This window comes from Oryctolagus cuniculus, chromosome 5, assembly GCF_964237555.1.
Source record: "Oryctolagus cuniculus chromosome 5, mOryCun1.1, whole genome shotgun sequence".
Taxonomy (NCBI): Eukaryota; Metazoa; Chordata; class Mammalia; order Lagomorpha; family Leporidae; genus Oryctolagus; species Oryctolagus cuniculus.
In genome coordinates, this window is record NC_091436.1 from 123,295,752 (window position 1) to 123,312,120 (window position 16,369).

The window sequence follows — 16,369 nt, forward strand, 5'->3', positions numbered from 1 at the left end:
GAACTGGTGCTCATATGCAATGCCCGCATTACAAGCAGTAGCTTAATCCATTGTGCCACAGTGCCTACCACATGTTATGAAATTCTTATAAAGCCCACAAAATAGGGTTTGGAACATAGTTATTAATGAATAAAATTAGCCAATGTTTTGTATCATACTGTTTATGTACTAAAATTGCACACACACACAAAGTGAGAGATACAGAGAGAGAGGGAACCCAGACCTAAACATGTTCTCTATGCAGAATGAAAGTACAAATACCCTCCACATTTTTCACTTAATTCAAGTTGGGAGTCTTTGAAAGTAATCCCAAAGATACATGGCATCCTAAATAACCATGTTACCAAAATGTGGGATTAAATCATGCCCAGTATGAGACCAGAATGAGAGAAGTCATATAACAAGGTCATGAGGTTGGTTCGCTTCCTTGTGTCAGCCTCTCAAGGCAGCTTTGGTGATCTCATGCATTACAGGATTTTATTTAATCCTCAAGTTAATTCCACAATTCGTTACCTTTATAGTTGAGTCAGTTGTGAGCAGCCACAGCAATAAATCTCTCGGTCACAATGAACAGAAGCACAGCACACACTAGACTGAGTAAACATGGGTGGTTATTAGCTCCACAAGTGGGGAAGGTACTCGATTGGCACATCTTCAGGCACAGCTGGATTCAGGGGCTCAAGCAGTGGTCTCACTTCTCCTTCTGTGACTTTACCTCCCACTGTGTGCTTATTGCATTCCAAGACAGATTAGTAAGCAAAGCAAGCTGTGAGGCCCACAGACCCTAGACCAAGACCCAAGAGGAGAAGATGTCTTTTCTCTCCCTTCACATACCAGTGGATCCGGTGGTGCAGTCTGGCATACATGCCAACCCCACAGAAGGCATCCCACTGGTTAGGAGCAAGTTTTTTGTGAGTTACAAAGATCCAAGATAATAGTGACTTCAGACAGAAGCTGTTTTTCTCTAGCACATGCAAGTCTTTAGACGGCAGCTCAAGGCTGGGATGGTAACTGGACTCAATAATCCACATAACTTCTGTTTGATCTGTTTCCCCCAGAGTTACCTCCTGGCCCCAGCTCTCTCTCTGGCCTTCTGGTCGCCTTATCAGTCATCAAGGTAGAGGAAGGGGCAAGGTGTGTGCACTGAGACTGTTCAGAGTTTCCCAGAAGCTAGCAAGCACCATGTCTGCTTCCAGGAGTAGATTACCCAGCCCAGCTACCTGCAAGGGAAGGAGGAGACTGTGGGGGTTTGACCACCTAGGATCTGGGGATTCTATTGCTGAGAAAAGAGACAGAATGCATGTTGGTGACCGTTTTTGCCTGGAGCTGATAATCTGCCTCCTATTTTGGCTTCTCTGCATCTCCATCTCCCCTTTCTCATGACCCCACTTGCTGCTCTGTTTTTCCCCTTGACCGGACAGAAATCTTTAAACAGAACTGATTATTTCCATTGAGGGGGTGAGTCACACATGGGTCAGACTATCCTGAGCTTGTCTGGGCCCTGAGGGAAGCTGTGACCCAGATGAGGCCATGTCTCAATTCACTCTAGATTCTAGGACAAGCCCCTAGAAACTGTTAGAGGTGAAGAGAGATGCGTCTGTGTTCAATCCTATCTCACTGTTGGCTCCATTGCTTGCACACACTTACATGTAAGCACACATACACACACACATGCAAGCCTTGGTAGGCTGCTCCACCCATGTCAAATCATTCCTGTCATTTTTTTTCACTTCTGCACTCATTAGCAGTCACCAGCACCCCACCCCACTGCCTCCCATCCCATCCCACTAGGGTTTTGCAATCCTTTGCCAGATGGTACCCACGGCAATAGCATAACTGTGACAGCTCTTTTTTGGAAATACATTTTGCTTAGAGATTTTTGGAAAAATGTATCATGTTTATATTACATTAACGTGGCCAAGTTGTTTTAGTCATATTGATACACACATGGAAATGTGAGTAGGTGACTCATTGGACACAAAATAGCATCCATAATAAAGAAAACCAAGCCCAATCCATAATGTCAGATGTAGACTAGCCTAAGTTGCATGGCACCCCAGCACCAACCCCACCACCACTGACCTCACTAAGCTTTTCTGTTGCCAATTGAGCACACTAGATGCTGCTGGCGAGTGGCTCTGGGACTCTGCTAGGCCCTCTGGCATTTTGGGGAGCTTTGTATTCAAAGAAGAGCTGAATGTTATGTCTGATCTATGATGAGCCAGAGGATGAGTCAATCATCAGAGATGACCACCAATCACCAATCTAAGAAGGCAGTTGTGCGGGATGAGAATCTACAGAGAAATAAAAAAGCATTTTACACTCAGTTTGGTCCCTCCTCATCATTATTTTGACCTGGCTGATTTAATGTACAGTACTAGATCAAAACACTAGCTTTCCCTTGACATGTGGGCTTCTGTTTCCTCCAGGGAACAACTCTTGTGTGTAAGAAATGTTGTCCTTGGTTTGGGATAGGGCCTCTCCCTCTGAGCTGGACAAAGCGTAAACAGGGCTCGGCTAAGAGCGTGATACTCTTAAAAAAAACAAAAGGAAAAGCAGCCGCAGCCAGAGCAGCAGCAGCACAGCCGTGATGCCTGGGACTCACTTCTAAAGTAGGGCCCTGGACCGGCACCGTGGCTCACTAGGCTAATCCTCCGCCTGCAGCGCCGGCACCCTGGGTTCTAGTCCCGGTTGGGGCGCCGGATTCTGTCCGGTTGCTCCTCTTCCAGTACAGCTTTCTGCTGTGGCCCGGGAGTGCAGTGGAGGATCGCCCAGGTCCCTGGGCCCTGCACCTGCATGGGAGACCAGGAGGAAGCACCTGGCTCCTGGCTTCGGATCGGCGCAGCGCACCGGCCACAACACGCCGGCCATAGCAGCCACTTGAGGGGATGAACCAACGGCAAAAGGAAGACCTTTCTCTTTGTCTCTCTCTCTCTCACTGTCTAACTCCGCCTGTCAAAAACAAACAAACAAACAAAAAGTAGGGCCCTGAGCAGAGTATTGGAAGGACTTCCCCAGGCCTTGTTCTGAGATCAGTTCTCGATATGCAGGAGTGTGGCGTACACTGAAATGAAAGCCGGAGTCTATTTTCAACTTAGTCATCGGAGATAAATCACTGGGCTGGTAGCTGGGTGATTTTCCACTAGCTACCTCTAGCTAGTGTGGAAATTTAACAGGCATGTTTGCACACATTTTGAACTCTAAAAATACGAGTATCATACCCAGGAGTCCATTTTATTACTCCGCAAGTCTGTGGCTGCTAAATTCAGGTAGAAGGAGGTGGCCAGCTATTGTTTCCATTTGACAGATTAGTAAACTAAGGCCAAGAGCGGAAATGATTTTATACTAAAATTACTCAGGTAATGAGATGGGCAGGCTAAGCCTGTGGTGAGGATACCCACTTCCCAGTCTCTAGAGACCCATTCTCTACCCACTGGAGCAGTCGTTCTCCAAGCCTGTCCCGGTACCAGAGTACCAGCATGGCCTGGAAACTCATTAGAAAGGCAGCTTTTAGCCCCCAAACCAGCTCTGCTGAATCAGAAACTCTGGAGATGAAGTCCTGCCAAGCAGTTTTAACAGCCCTCCTGCCTGGGGATTCTGAAGGACCTCATGTTGCAGAGGGATGGCCCCAGAGGCTCCGTTCTCACTGCCACACACTGTTCTCACACCTCTGCATTAAAGGGACTTTTCACAAGCCTTCATGTTTGTTTCCAGTGCATTTTAACCCCATGGAATTTCTCTCCAGTCTCTACTTCAGAAGCCTGGTAACCTGCAGTCTGGACTACTTGGGCTCTTTGAAATCCTTTGCTTTATAAAACTCCTAGAGCTGAGTCTTCGTTGACTCGGGCATGGGACCCTCAGTGTTCTTGTTACTCACTCTACCTTGGAACATTCTTACCCCAGGTAGATTTGATCTCCTTAAAAAACTTATGGAAAGAAAATTGCCCTAAAATATTTCCTTAAACATTCTCTTTTATTCACATGTATAGTTTGTTAATATAATATTTTTATGCATGAATAACATAAAATATACTTTACAACTTGAAAAGGTCTGAGAAAGTAATTTTGGACATCCCATCCTCCAACTCCAACACACACACACACACACACACACACAGAGCCATTCTTATGCACAATGCGGGACACATAGACTGCACTAACTAAAAGTTTATTGAATTTATAAAACTCCTTTCCTTAGATTCAGGGGAGGAAAGCAAATGTTGTGAAGCCCACCTGCCCAGAGGAATGAATCATTACTTGAAACCCGTTAATAAGAAACTTAAAAGAAAGTAACATCACTGTGTCTGATTAAAAAATGAGTATTTTATTCTGATTCAACCAACATATGGATTGCCTTCTACATTAGTTAATCTAAAGTAGAAATGAGAAAGTCCTGGTGTCTGATTCATTCATTTATTGGTTCATTTATTCAAGACTATGGAGTGCCCCCTGCCATGTGTCAGCCAGGTGTGCATTGGGGCTAGCATCGCGAATGAGGATAATAGCCCCCTCCCTTCATGGAGCTTCTAGTCTACTCAGAAGACAGTGGGGTGAACACTTAGAATGAAATGTGATGAGTGTTGCCACAGGACATACTACATACATTAGGAGCATATAACAAGTTAATAGAATCCTGCAAGGGGCAGCCAAGAGTACAGGTGACAACTGGACCTAAGGTTTTGGTCCTTGGAGGCCCTGTTCGAAGAAAGACTGACAAAAACTGCCCCAAACTGCACGGAGCACAAGAAAGGAAGATCTGAGAGGAGGAGGTGCTTCTGCAGTGTGGCCCACAGCAGCAGGCAGATCACTGCTTCGACCTTTGGAACAGGATGGAGACGATGGTAAAAGTCAGGACTATCATACCGGCTGTGCCTCCAATCATCAGGCCCAGGACACTGCCATGTACCTGCATGGCCTGACAGCGCTCCCCCGTGTAGAAGAAGGCATGTCCAGAGACGCACCTGTGGGAACAAAACAAAAGGAGAATGTGGGAACTACCTGGGCCTCAGGAGCTTCTTGGCAACACTCATCACCATAGTGGCAGTAATCAATGCTTGAGCACTTCCACGTGCCTGACCTCATGTGAAGCAATTAATTTAATCCTGCAATAATCCTTCAGGCTATTCTCATGATCCTCATATTATAGAGAGGTTGAATAACTTACTCAAAGTCACACAGTTAGTAAGTGTTTCAACATGAAGTTTAATCCCAAGAGGTATGCCACCAGACCCAGCATTCTTGGCCACCAAAGACTCAGGAGGTAGGTTCAGGGCACTTAATGTATATGTTGCCTGATACCAGCTCAGGTTCTAAACTGGACAGAGTCTGACTTGCTGCATTAGGTAGGTAGAACTTGAAACATGTAGACAGTCTTGGCGAAAAGATTACTGTAAGTTAGTGGACTGCCAGCTATCTCATAAGGTGGTGCTGAAGGTCACATGACATGAGGATATTGTGCCTACCCAAGTGTTTGACACACAGTAGGCACACAATGGCCACACCATTTTATTTTTTAAATGCCATTTGATATAAACATCGACTAATCTCAGAACTAATGCATGGAGGGTGATGTTTCATGCCCACCATTGTAACATCTCAGCCTTCATTCAAACATTTCTACCACAAAGTCTGCTCAACAGAACAAAAGATGATCAGAAGTCAAGACCTCTGTTTGTTAATCCTGAAACTATTTAAAGATCTCATCTCTAGCCTGGGAATTGGCTTCTCAAAAATCAGTAATAGCATTTTTTTTTTTGACAGGCAGAGTTAGACAGTGAGAGAGAGAGACAGAGAGAAAGGTCTTCCTTTTTCCATTGGTTTACCCCCCAAATGGCTGCTATGGCCACCGCGCTGTGCTGATCTGAAGCCAGGAGTCAAGCGCTTCCTCCCAGTCTCCAATGCCGGTGCAGGGGCCCAAGCACTTGGGCCATCCTCCACTGCCTTCCTAGGCCTCAGCAGAGAGCTGGACTGGAAGAGGATCAACCGTAACAGAATCCGGTGCCCCAATCAGGACTAGAACCTGGGGTACCGGTGCCACAGGTGGAAGATTAGCCAACTGAGCCGTGGAGCCGGCCCAGTAATAGCAAATTTGTTCAATTGTTTTCTTACCCAGTCTTCTCCAGGAATAGCTTCATTGTACTCCCTTGGGTTACCTTACCATAGTTTCTTTAACAACTCCCAGTTGTATATTGCTGGGAGAAGAATGATTAGGCTAACTAGGGGCTGACATGCAAGTGGCAACTCCTGGCCTTCCTTATTCTAGGAAGCATGAAGCCAGTTGGGGAGCATATTGGAATCTGATATTCAAGGACCTATCAGGTAAAAAAAAAAGTGCATACCCATGGCTGTGGAGCCCTCAAAAAATAAGATGAGCATTCTCCAATAAAAGGAAGTAGAGTGCTCTTTGAAAAAAATGATTAATTCTGGGGCTGGAACAGAGCAAACCAAAGATGAGTCTGGAGGATCCTCTGGTGCAAGAAAGTAACAATTCACTCATAAAATTAAGGGTGATTGTTGAAAGCACAGGCATCAGCCTGGAAGAGCTTCCAGAAATCAAAACTAGAGCAATATAAGCAACAAAATAAACAATGAAGTTATGGAAATATGGCTCAGAGATTAAATAGGCACTTATGGCTCCTTACGGATATACATAAGTAACTCAAAGAGTAAATGAGTGGGGTTAGGGTCAGTCACCCTTTGTGGAAGGATTCTAATTAGTGAGTGTGGAGGAAGCTGAGGAAATAACAAATCAGCACTGTAAGAGTTGGTGATGGCTGTGGGCAGGGCCCACCGATGGACAAAATTAGTGGGTGAGGGTTTGAGGAAAGCAGGATGTCTGCATGATCTCAGGGATGAATTGCAAAGGGAAGTGTAGCTGCTTTTTTCTGTAGAGTCCTGGTGGGCCGAGGAGTGAAGCTTAATGTCACCAGTTGAAACAGGAATGAACATCACATACGCATTCACATGGATGCTGAAAAACTTCTTTGATGTTAGTGCCCCAAATCATACCCTCAAAATGCATAAATTTAATCCTGAGACCAAAAAAACCTTACATTTTGGTAAAAACTGGTGAGATGTGCATAGGCTTTAGTTGGAAGTATTGTAACAGTGTTCATTTTTTGGCTTTGCTAATTATATTATGGCCATTTCGGATGTTCATATTAGGGAAAGGTGGGCAAAGAGCACAGAGGATCTTTCTGTAGAATTTTTGCATAAATATGTAAATCTCTAAAATCATTTCAAAATAAAAGTTTAAAAAAATAGGAAACAAAGTAGAGATTCAAAAGTAAAAGGAAATGCAGATGGTTTGAGATACCCAGAATGACTCCTACATCCACTCCTATTTTGTGACATGCAGCTGGTGCTCCTGTCATCACACACACACACACACACACACACACACACTCATGAAACTTGTTTTAGGTTCTTTATTCAAACAACCGTTATACCAAAATTGCCATTGAAAACAGAAACCTAATGCAGACAGGCAGATCTGGATGCAAGTCCCACATGGGTCATTCTAGAAAGCTCAACTTCCTAAAGCACTAAATGGGGGTAAGAATAGCCCTGTGCTATGGGGCAGTAGTGAAGATTGCTTTATATCATGTAGATATCATGCTCAGGAGGGCACATAACACATAGTAAGCAGTCAAAAATGATCAGATGTCCGTATTGCTATTATTGAAAGCCTGAGTAAAATAACAGCATAACAGATCTGACAAACCATTACATTAATAATAATAATTGTAACTAATAACTAAAAATATCATCTGCAGTTAGTGACAATTTAATCTTGGTCCTGATTTCCACTGCAGTAAGCTATGGTGTAGCCAAAAGCTATGGATCTTTCATAAGCACTGTGGTGAAGTCAGAAATTTCAACAATGTTCAAAGGTTGACAATGCCCGAGAGATGAAAAGACATCAAAGTCACAAGGCAGGAGACTTGACTGAGACACTGCTGCCCTGGCAGCATTAGCCCACGGGTCCAGGGAATCCCTTCGTGGAGTCAAGGCAAGCCACCTCCAGGTGACCCTCTCTGCCAAAGTCCCTGCTCCTGACCCAACGCCTGTGTCCCCTGGCCACAGAGCCTACCTGCAGCTTGCCATGCCCTTCACGTTCACACAGATGCCTTCATTTTGGCAAGGGTTTGGGTCGCATGGGTCTCTGAAGTACTGTGGCCACTTGTGATCCTCCATGGGGCCTGTGTTCTCCACGGACCGCTTCTGTCGGCTGGGCTGCCCCTGGCCAAGGCTGCCAGCTACCGCTGCCTCTGACAAGGTCTTTTCTGAACCTGCCCCTGCGGTCTGCTGCTCCTGGCTTTGAAGAACAAGGCCTTGGGGGATCATGCTTCTTTCTCTAGGGCTGACTTCGGTCTTCTGAAGGTGGGTGATATCTTCGGGAAATAGATAAAAGGTTGTTAGGAAGATCCAAGAGTGATAACTCATTACAGTTAACTTCCATTTTTGCAGAAAACTCCCCAGAGATCACCCAAGGTGACATGGAAAAAAATCATTCAATACAGCTGGTACGCATGATACCAGCACTTTCTATTTTAAAGTAGCTCACATTTTAATTTATTAAACTTGCAAAAAGGAGTTGAAAGTTAGCACAGATGTATTGATTAAAACTACATTGAGATCAGCAAACTTCCATATTTAAGAAATTACCCAAAAGATAACATTAGAACTTTAGTTCCCCCCAAAGGACAGTTAAAATAAAGATGGAAGTCCTTCACCAATCAAATAAAATTCTCTTCACTTACATCACATCTATTTTTTCAGAACAGATCCCCACCTCCTTGAACTGCTTCAAAGTCAGTGTGAATTAAGGCATACACCCAGCGCAGAGACTTATTCACTCAGGAAAACCAGAAAAAGTACCTTCAAAGTTCACAAAAATAATGAGGTCATCATGTTTCAGGAAACTCCTCCTCCTCAGCATTTCATGAGAGATTATACTATTCCAGCCATAGTCAATGGTTCTATAGCAAGCGCAGTTCTCATCATACGTGCCCACGATGGATGGTCTGTCCCAGATGACAGAGCCATTTATTGCTGCAAAGTTACAGGTAGCATAAAATCACATTACCTCTTTATACTTCACTTTCCATTTTGCTTTTAATGACTTTATGGGGTTTTGTCATTTAAAAAAATATAGATGTTGAAAAACATTGAGGTCATTTACTCTTTCTAGAAGAATTAACATTAAGGGTTGTGAGTTGGGAGGGACAGGTAATCACAGCTCTGAATGGTCAGTTGTCCAATATCCAGTGATTTCCTTAATGAAGAAAGAGGGACAGCTCTAGCTTCCTCCTTTTAAAGCTTAAAGCTCTTCTTTTTTGGGGAAAAAATAGCACTGTCATTTCTCTGTTGATGTAAGTTTATTTGAAGGACATGTTGGCATTCAGTAATAGTTTAGGAGTCAGTATGTTAGCTCTGCGTAGAGCCTAGCAAACTATGAGTATCTGATAAATAATCGCAGCATCTGTTCCTAATTCCACAGAGCTCAATGAAGCAGGAAACTCCTGATCCACTCATCTTCTAAGTACCCAGCATGGAGTTTAGCACATCACAGCCCTCAATAGATGCTTAATGGGTGAATTTAGGACAGAGAAGGGAAATAAGATGGCATTGAAGATGTTAATGTAATACTGCCCCATGACTATGTTGTTGATATGCGCAAAGGAAAAATGGAAGAGGAATATTATATCTTCTTACACAGCTGAGAATCACATCTGTGAGCCCTTCTGAGTTGAGGAAAAGCTCGCATTTATGCTCAAGCCACCTACCTGAAGATACGTGGAGGTTGGAGGTAGTTAATGCCATACTTGATGACATCCTATTCATGACATCAGGTTCCTGGTCAAGGATTGTCAGAATCGCCTGTCTGTTTTCCACTGGCCACTCCAGGATAGCATCGTTCTCCCCACTGCACACATGGAAAGTGAGTCCTAGGTAGTTAGTCCGTGTGGAGGTTATTCTGCCATGGGGGTATAAGGACACCCCAAAGCCATATCCCTCTGAATTGTAGAACCGAGGGCTCAGGAGTCTGTCTCCTTTAACAGTGCTCTGAAGGACCTGGGAGAAATTCCGCACTGTCCAAACCCCAGTGGGGCATGGAGTTTCTGTCAGAGTGATGTCATCTAGGAAAATTCCCCCAGCTGAGTTCTGAGGGTCACCTCTTGTGCCCTGGAAAAGGTAGCGAAACTTCTTTTCCTCCTGGAGTGTCACATGAGCAATTTTCCAATTCTGGTCAGAATCTCCTAAGGACAGAGAATACGATTGTAGACAATTTTGGTTAGTACTGTATGAGTGAGTCTTCACTGTGAATCTGGCACCGTCCAGATACTTTACATAAATTACCTCATTTCAGCCTCACAGCAACCTTATAAAAGAATTACCATTATAAAGTTACAGAACGTTTGCAAACTTGCATCTTTGGTCAGGGAAAATGTGTTGCAAAAGATACACTGCAATTTGAAAATTCATATTCACATCTTAATCATGAATTTGCTTTCCACTATCATTTAATTCCACATATTCTAGATTGCCCCCTGTTTGCTGATCCAAGTACACCCCACCCCCAATGTTAGCACTGAATGCTGGATTATAGGTTGTGAATGGCCTCTTAGGAACATCTATTTAAGTCTCACCTGGGCCCTCAGTGTGGCCTCAGAACATTCACAGAATGCATAAAACATAGCAGACATTATGCTAGGCTCTTGGAAGAGGAGGAAGGTTGGAGGAAAATGAGAAGGAGGGAGAAGAGGAAAGCAGGAAGAGGAAGAGTGTGAGGAGGAGGAGGAAGAAAGATGGTGGGTGAAATGGGATGGAAGAGAAAGAGCACAGCCCCAGATTTTAAACCAAACCAGTCTCTGTGGGAAGGCTTCCACGGACCTTGAAATGTCGCCATCTTGACCAGCTTCCGAACACTGCCCGTGCTGTCATCTCTCCTGACCCAGACCACGAGTCTGTCTGAAGGGCTTCCTGTCATTTTATAAAAAAACTGCAGGCACTGCTGCTTCCTCTTGGGGTAAAGAATCCGAGACTCCAGTAGAGCTGCCTCTTCTGCTGCCCCCACGCTGGTGTTGAAATGCATGAAGTAGCCGGCACCTGCGGAGAAAGTACCCCAACATCCCATCTCTGGCTTCTGATCGCCCAGGCTGCTATCCACCCAGACAGAGAGAAATAGGGAGCAAGAGCTGTTATCTGGACACTGAAAGCTAGAATTCCGGGGAAAATAAAAGGAAGGCCATTTGTCAGTAGAGTCTCATTTCACTGGCCATACTTTCTGGCTAAAGCCACAGCTGAGCACCATCTCCTTTGAATGCCTTTTCCCCAAGGCTGTGGAATGCAGCTTAAAGAAATAGGCTTCAAGCAAGATTTGATGAGATTTGGTGTTTGTAAGATTAACTCTGTGTTTTTTTTTTTTTTTTAAATTGACTTCATTAGAGATTTATTCCAAGGATATGAGTTGGTCTCCTGATTGTAAAACAATCTGTGGGATTCAAAGACTTAGGGTTTAGATTTCAAGCATTCACAATGTTGTAAAGTTCAACTTCCCCTGTTTCTAGCCTAATAACTGGGTATGTTATCAATGTAAACAATCATCTTTACTAAGTTTTGAGAAGGGATCATCAAGACACATTAGGTGTTGAGGATTTCTGCTTAAATGTAAAGGAAAATTTTGAAAAAAATTAACACTGAAACAGGATGGAAAGCATCTGTAATTAGTGCCAGAGCTGGGGTTTGCCGAATTCAAATGTCTGAAAACTCCTTTGCCTAAAAACAAGCAAGAGGCTAAGCAAATATGTCATTTGGAAAACCAGAATACTTTTCAAGTCAAGCATAATAAAAATTTTTTGCATATACAGAGGTTCTTTAAACTGTATTCCGGCACCCAACTCCTTAGCCAAATGCTCCAGTGAAAAAATCCAGAAGATTGGGGCTGGCACTGTGGCATGATGGGGTAAGCTACTGCCAGCGACATCGGCATCCCCTATGGGCACCAGTTCATATCCCAGCTGCTGCACTCTGATCTACCTGCCTGGTAATGCACCTGGAAAAGCAGTGGAAAATGACACTAGTACTTGAGCACTCGCACCCATGTGGGAGACTCAATTGAAACACCTGGCTCCTGGCTTCAGTCTGGCCTAGCCCTGGCTGTTGTAGTCATTTGGAGAGTGAACAGTGGATGGAAGACCCTTCCCTACCCCCATCTCTCCCTCTGTCTGTATAACTCTGCTTTTCAAATAAATACATCTTTTTAAAAAAAATTTCAGAAGATCAACAGGACATGAGCATCTAGGGCAGTTCTAGGTGCTCTGGCAAAGCTCCCTAGCATTCCTCGCCTCATCCTGCCTCACACATGGTGCACACACTTTCTCTGTCAGTAGTAGGCCTTGATGGTTACATATATCTTAATGACTTTAATGCTACATAAAGGGATCACTTCTCGGCCTTTTGGCTAAGATCAGTGTAATGTTGCATAAAGGAAAATTCTACTTTCTTGTACTAGTATGTTCTTCCCAATACTTGAACTTCCTAGTCTAAGATCTCTACATCATGAATGCTTGAGTTACAGAAAAGCAGAGTCAACAAGGCCAAAATGTTCAATATGGGAGAATTAGGCAGGGCATTAGGGAATGAATGAGCTGGAAAATTTTCCACGGTTTCTGTCTCTAGCCATGTGCCTTAACTCTACCCCCTTGTCTGCCAATTCAGCACACCCACTTTCCCATGATACACCTGGGTCTCCTCCATGATTAGGGCGAAGATACCATGACAAACGCGTGTAAGGTGAGCTCCACATGAAGATGCCAGGAAACCCTCCCAGAAGGCTTCGTGCACACTAAGCCCTGCACAAACGCCACTCTGTGTTTATATTCAGTTTGGCAGCACCCCCAACCCCATAAAGGGGACCACTGGACCTGGGAACACCACTGTCTTTGGCCTTCTCTCATGCTCTTTCCATGTGAGCAGCTGTCTTTCTGGCCCTCTCATGAGGAACTTTTCTCCTGGTGGGGTTGCCTGTATTCATGCTTGAACATATATTCAATTTCTCACTTCAAATAAATCCTTCTCTCACTATTGCACTTACTTATGCCTCTTACCTTGTATAGGGGCAAGATCCTAGAATAAAACTGGAAAACACATTCCTACAATAGGTTTTCAGGGGCCTTTGCTCAGAAATCTCTTTACAGGTGCACTAGAAAGTATGCAGTGAAAGTCAGGTAACTCAGTCTAGGGACTTAGGAGGCCTCAATTCGTGTTCCATGTATGCCACTAACCAGTATTCATTCATTTCTCTGGGTTTTGAATGAGAGGAGGGGTCTGTCTCAAAGATCCATTGAAGTTCTGCAAGTTTGTGCATCTACCTGAGCAATGCAAGTGCTCTCTCACAGGGGTACAGGGTCCCATTAAATGTCTCCTGTAGAAGAATAATGGTTGATCAAGTCAACTTAATAAACCTTGTCCAGATATTTCTTATTGGGTATAGTCCTTTCCTTTACTACTAAGTAAACATTCTTCTAGCAGACTCCTCTCATCTCTTTTAAGTTGGGAATTGCAGATTAGCCTAGCAACAAGCCCACAGGAGAGCATGGACTACAGGCTAAAATGGATGGCAATTTACAAAACATTTCAGGCTTGGGTCACCCTTTGGACACTTGGGATGGTATGTTTGATAATGTGTTGTATCATAGAGACTTTCACCCTCAGCCAAGGCCAGAGGAAGAGTGGCAACAACCGATGACCTCTTACACTCTTCTTGGTGGCTTGGCATCTGGGTGACAGTCTGGGCCCCTTCTCTGAAGGAAATCTAAGCAACTTTTAGATAGGCATGAACTTATGGCTTTTACAACTATCAAGTATACCTAAAGTTATTGTAATACATAACCCCACCTACTTCCAAAGAGGTGAATATGATGTGAGTGACAAGCACATATTAAAGATGAGAAAATCAGAGTGAAAAATAAATAGATCTTCTGGAAATAAAGGGAAAATGAAAAATAAATATAGAGATGGAGTGAAACTGCAGGGTTGCAAGTGCTTCCATTCCACTGTGAATGTCAATATCTTGATGTTCTATGAAGCTCACAAAAGTAAAATCATTTTTTAAAAACCAACTTCCTTTAGTCAAAATTAGTACGTGGTGGAGCCAGATTTTAAACCCAAGTCTTTCTGACTTCATGACTTTTTCACTACACAAACAGCATATAGAAGTTATCTGAGGCTGTGCTATCCAATATGGCAGCTGCAAAACCTGTGTGGCTATTTAGTGCTTCAACTGTAGCCAGTCCTAACTGACATAGCCTGTAAGGGCAAGAAGAACTTCAGATTTTCAATACTTCATATAAAAGTATATAAAAAGAGAAATATCTCATAATAACTTTTATATATATATGTGAAAATGCTAATATGTCTAATATATTAGGTTCAAGAAAACATGCTATAAAAGTAATTTCATATTTTAAAGTTGAATGTGACTCTTAGAAATTTTACATTACATACATTGTTCACATTATATTTGTACTGGAGGGGAGTGTTGTGGAGACATTAACTTTATTTACAAAGTCATGTCTTAACAATGCCCCATATCAGTTTTGTCATCACTTAAATACATGTTTCTTTTTTTGTGTTCAAAGTTTTTATTTAATAATTATGATAGTAAAAAATGTTATTTGTCTTTGTTCATATTTTCAGGTTTGATAACTAGCATTCATTTGAGGCAAAACATGATGGCTTCCACTACCTAATGGAACCTGGTGAACCATCACAATATATTTACTCTCCACTTTCACTGACCTGTACATTGTCCCTCCAATGTGTGATCCACTTGTCCAGCCACATCACTGTTCTCACGGACCCAGTCAGCATCATCTCTGGTGCCCTGAATCATCCCACAAATGTTTGTCTTCTCAAAAGCACAGTGGTCCAAAAGGGTGTGACTTGTAGCTGCAAATAATACATTTGTCACCCAGTTAAAAGTGTAGGCATCTCATTCCAAATAGCTAAAGTCTCAAGACTCTGAGATTTCATTGTTCAAATAGAACAGGATAGTGAGCCTTTCATTCTTCTTAACTTTTTCTCAAATGCTAATCTTATTGCCTTCAGATCTTAGCACAAGTCAACATAGATACAGACTTACTTACCCCACAGAGTCAAGATAAAAAGACCTATAATCACCCTTTGCTATATAAATGCTGCTATGAAAACTCCTCAGATGGAGAGCAAGTGACCTATAACACTGTGCTCTGTACACAGTGAGTCTTCTGTTCACACTCACTGAATAGATTTTGTCTCTGAAGACTACATGGGTCATTTTAGGAAATAGTCCACCCCAGAAGAATAGGTTATTCTAGGTATAACTAACCTGGGAAGGAAATTTGCCAGACACAAAATAGTTTCAAGCCCATCCTCTGTCAACTTTATACAATGCTGCACCCTTCAAAAAAGAAGGTAAAGAAGTCAGGCAATAACAGCTTCTTATATTTGCCTAATACTTCTATTTTATAAAGCTCACCTGCATACTCAATATTCATAACCATTTTTTCTAGTCTAAAGAAAGTAGTCCAGTCTAATAATGAAGGTTATGTAATTTGTTGTTGTTCCCTTAACTGGAACATTAAAGGTGAGGAGAGGAAGAGGTAAAGGAAAGCTTGAAGACTGAGGGACTCTGCTGAGGCCAGTTCAACCAGTCCTCAGCCCAGGGGTACTTACTGCAATTGTACATTCGGTTCAGCCTCTCCAAGTCGAGGGCACTAAAATCCAGGCGTTGCCCAATGACGGAATCAAATTCAGGGATCTTGGCCGTGATGGTGGGAACACTTGCATTCTTGTTAAATGAAAAAGGTGCATAATGCATCACAGACTCATAATCATAGGGCGTGTTGAGGTCTGTGATGATGCTGTCATTATAGGTGTTAAAGTTGTGCTCATAACCTGTTAGAGACAGAAGGCCAAGTCCTACTCAGTCATATTGTTTCCACCTCCATCTTTCCTCTTTGATTAGACACCCAAAGATCCCAAAAGAGCAATTAGAGATGGTGCATCTCTAATTTAAATATATATACCTATTTTATAATTATTATAATGTATAAGTAATATACATTGTTTATTATTAATACTAATCAGTTTGTGAATGGAAGGGGAGAGGGAGTGGGAAAGGGGAGGGTTGTGGGTGGGAGGGACGGTATGGGGGGGAAGCCATTGTAACCCATGAGTCGTACTTTGGAAATTTATATTCATTAAATAAAAGATAAAAAAAAATACTAATCAGTTAATATGCTAATATATACCATGTGCAAAATTATTGTGGACTATTAAATACATGTTATGATATGTATGCTTGTCAATTATTAAATATATG

At 42.9% G+C, this 16,369-nt stretch overlaps 1 protein-coding gene across 1 annotated transcript in view; it reads right to left on the bottom strand.

The window, feature by feature from the left end:
* Positions 1 to 4,313: 4,313 nt before the first annotated feature.
* The window catches only part of MEP1A (meprin A subunit alpha), a 30,145-nt gene continuing 18,089 nt past the window's right edge, over positions 4,314 to 16,369 (bottom strand). Inside the window, exons 7-13 of the mRNA XM_051855964.2 lie at positions 15,721 to 15,942; positions 14,806 to 14,955; positions 10,897 to 11,112; positions 9,789 to 10,262; positions 8,881 to 9,054; positions 8,093 to 8,393; positions 4,314 to 4,961 (exon numbers count right to left, since the gene is read on the bottom strand). Of these exons, the coding sequence (XP_051711924.1) occupies positions 4,805 to 4,961; positions 8,093 to 8,393; positions 8,881 to 9,054; positions 9,789 to 10,262; positions 10,897 to 11,112; positions 14,806 to 14,955; positions 15,721 to 15,942 (1,694 nt within the window). The 3' untranslated portion in view covers positions 4,314 to 4,804. The remainder of the gene's footprint in view (positions 4,962 to 8,092; positions 8,394 to 8,880; positions 9,055 to 9,788; positions 10,263 to 10,896; positions 11,113 to 14,805; positions 14,956 to 15,720; positions 15,943 to 16,369) is intronic.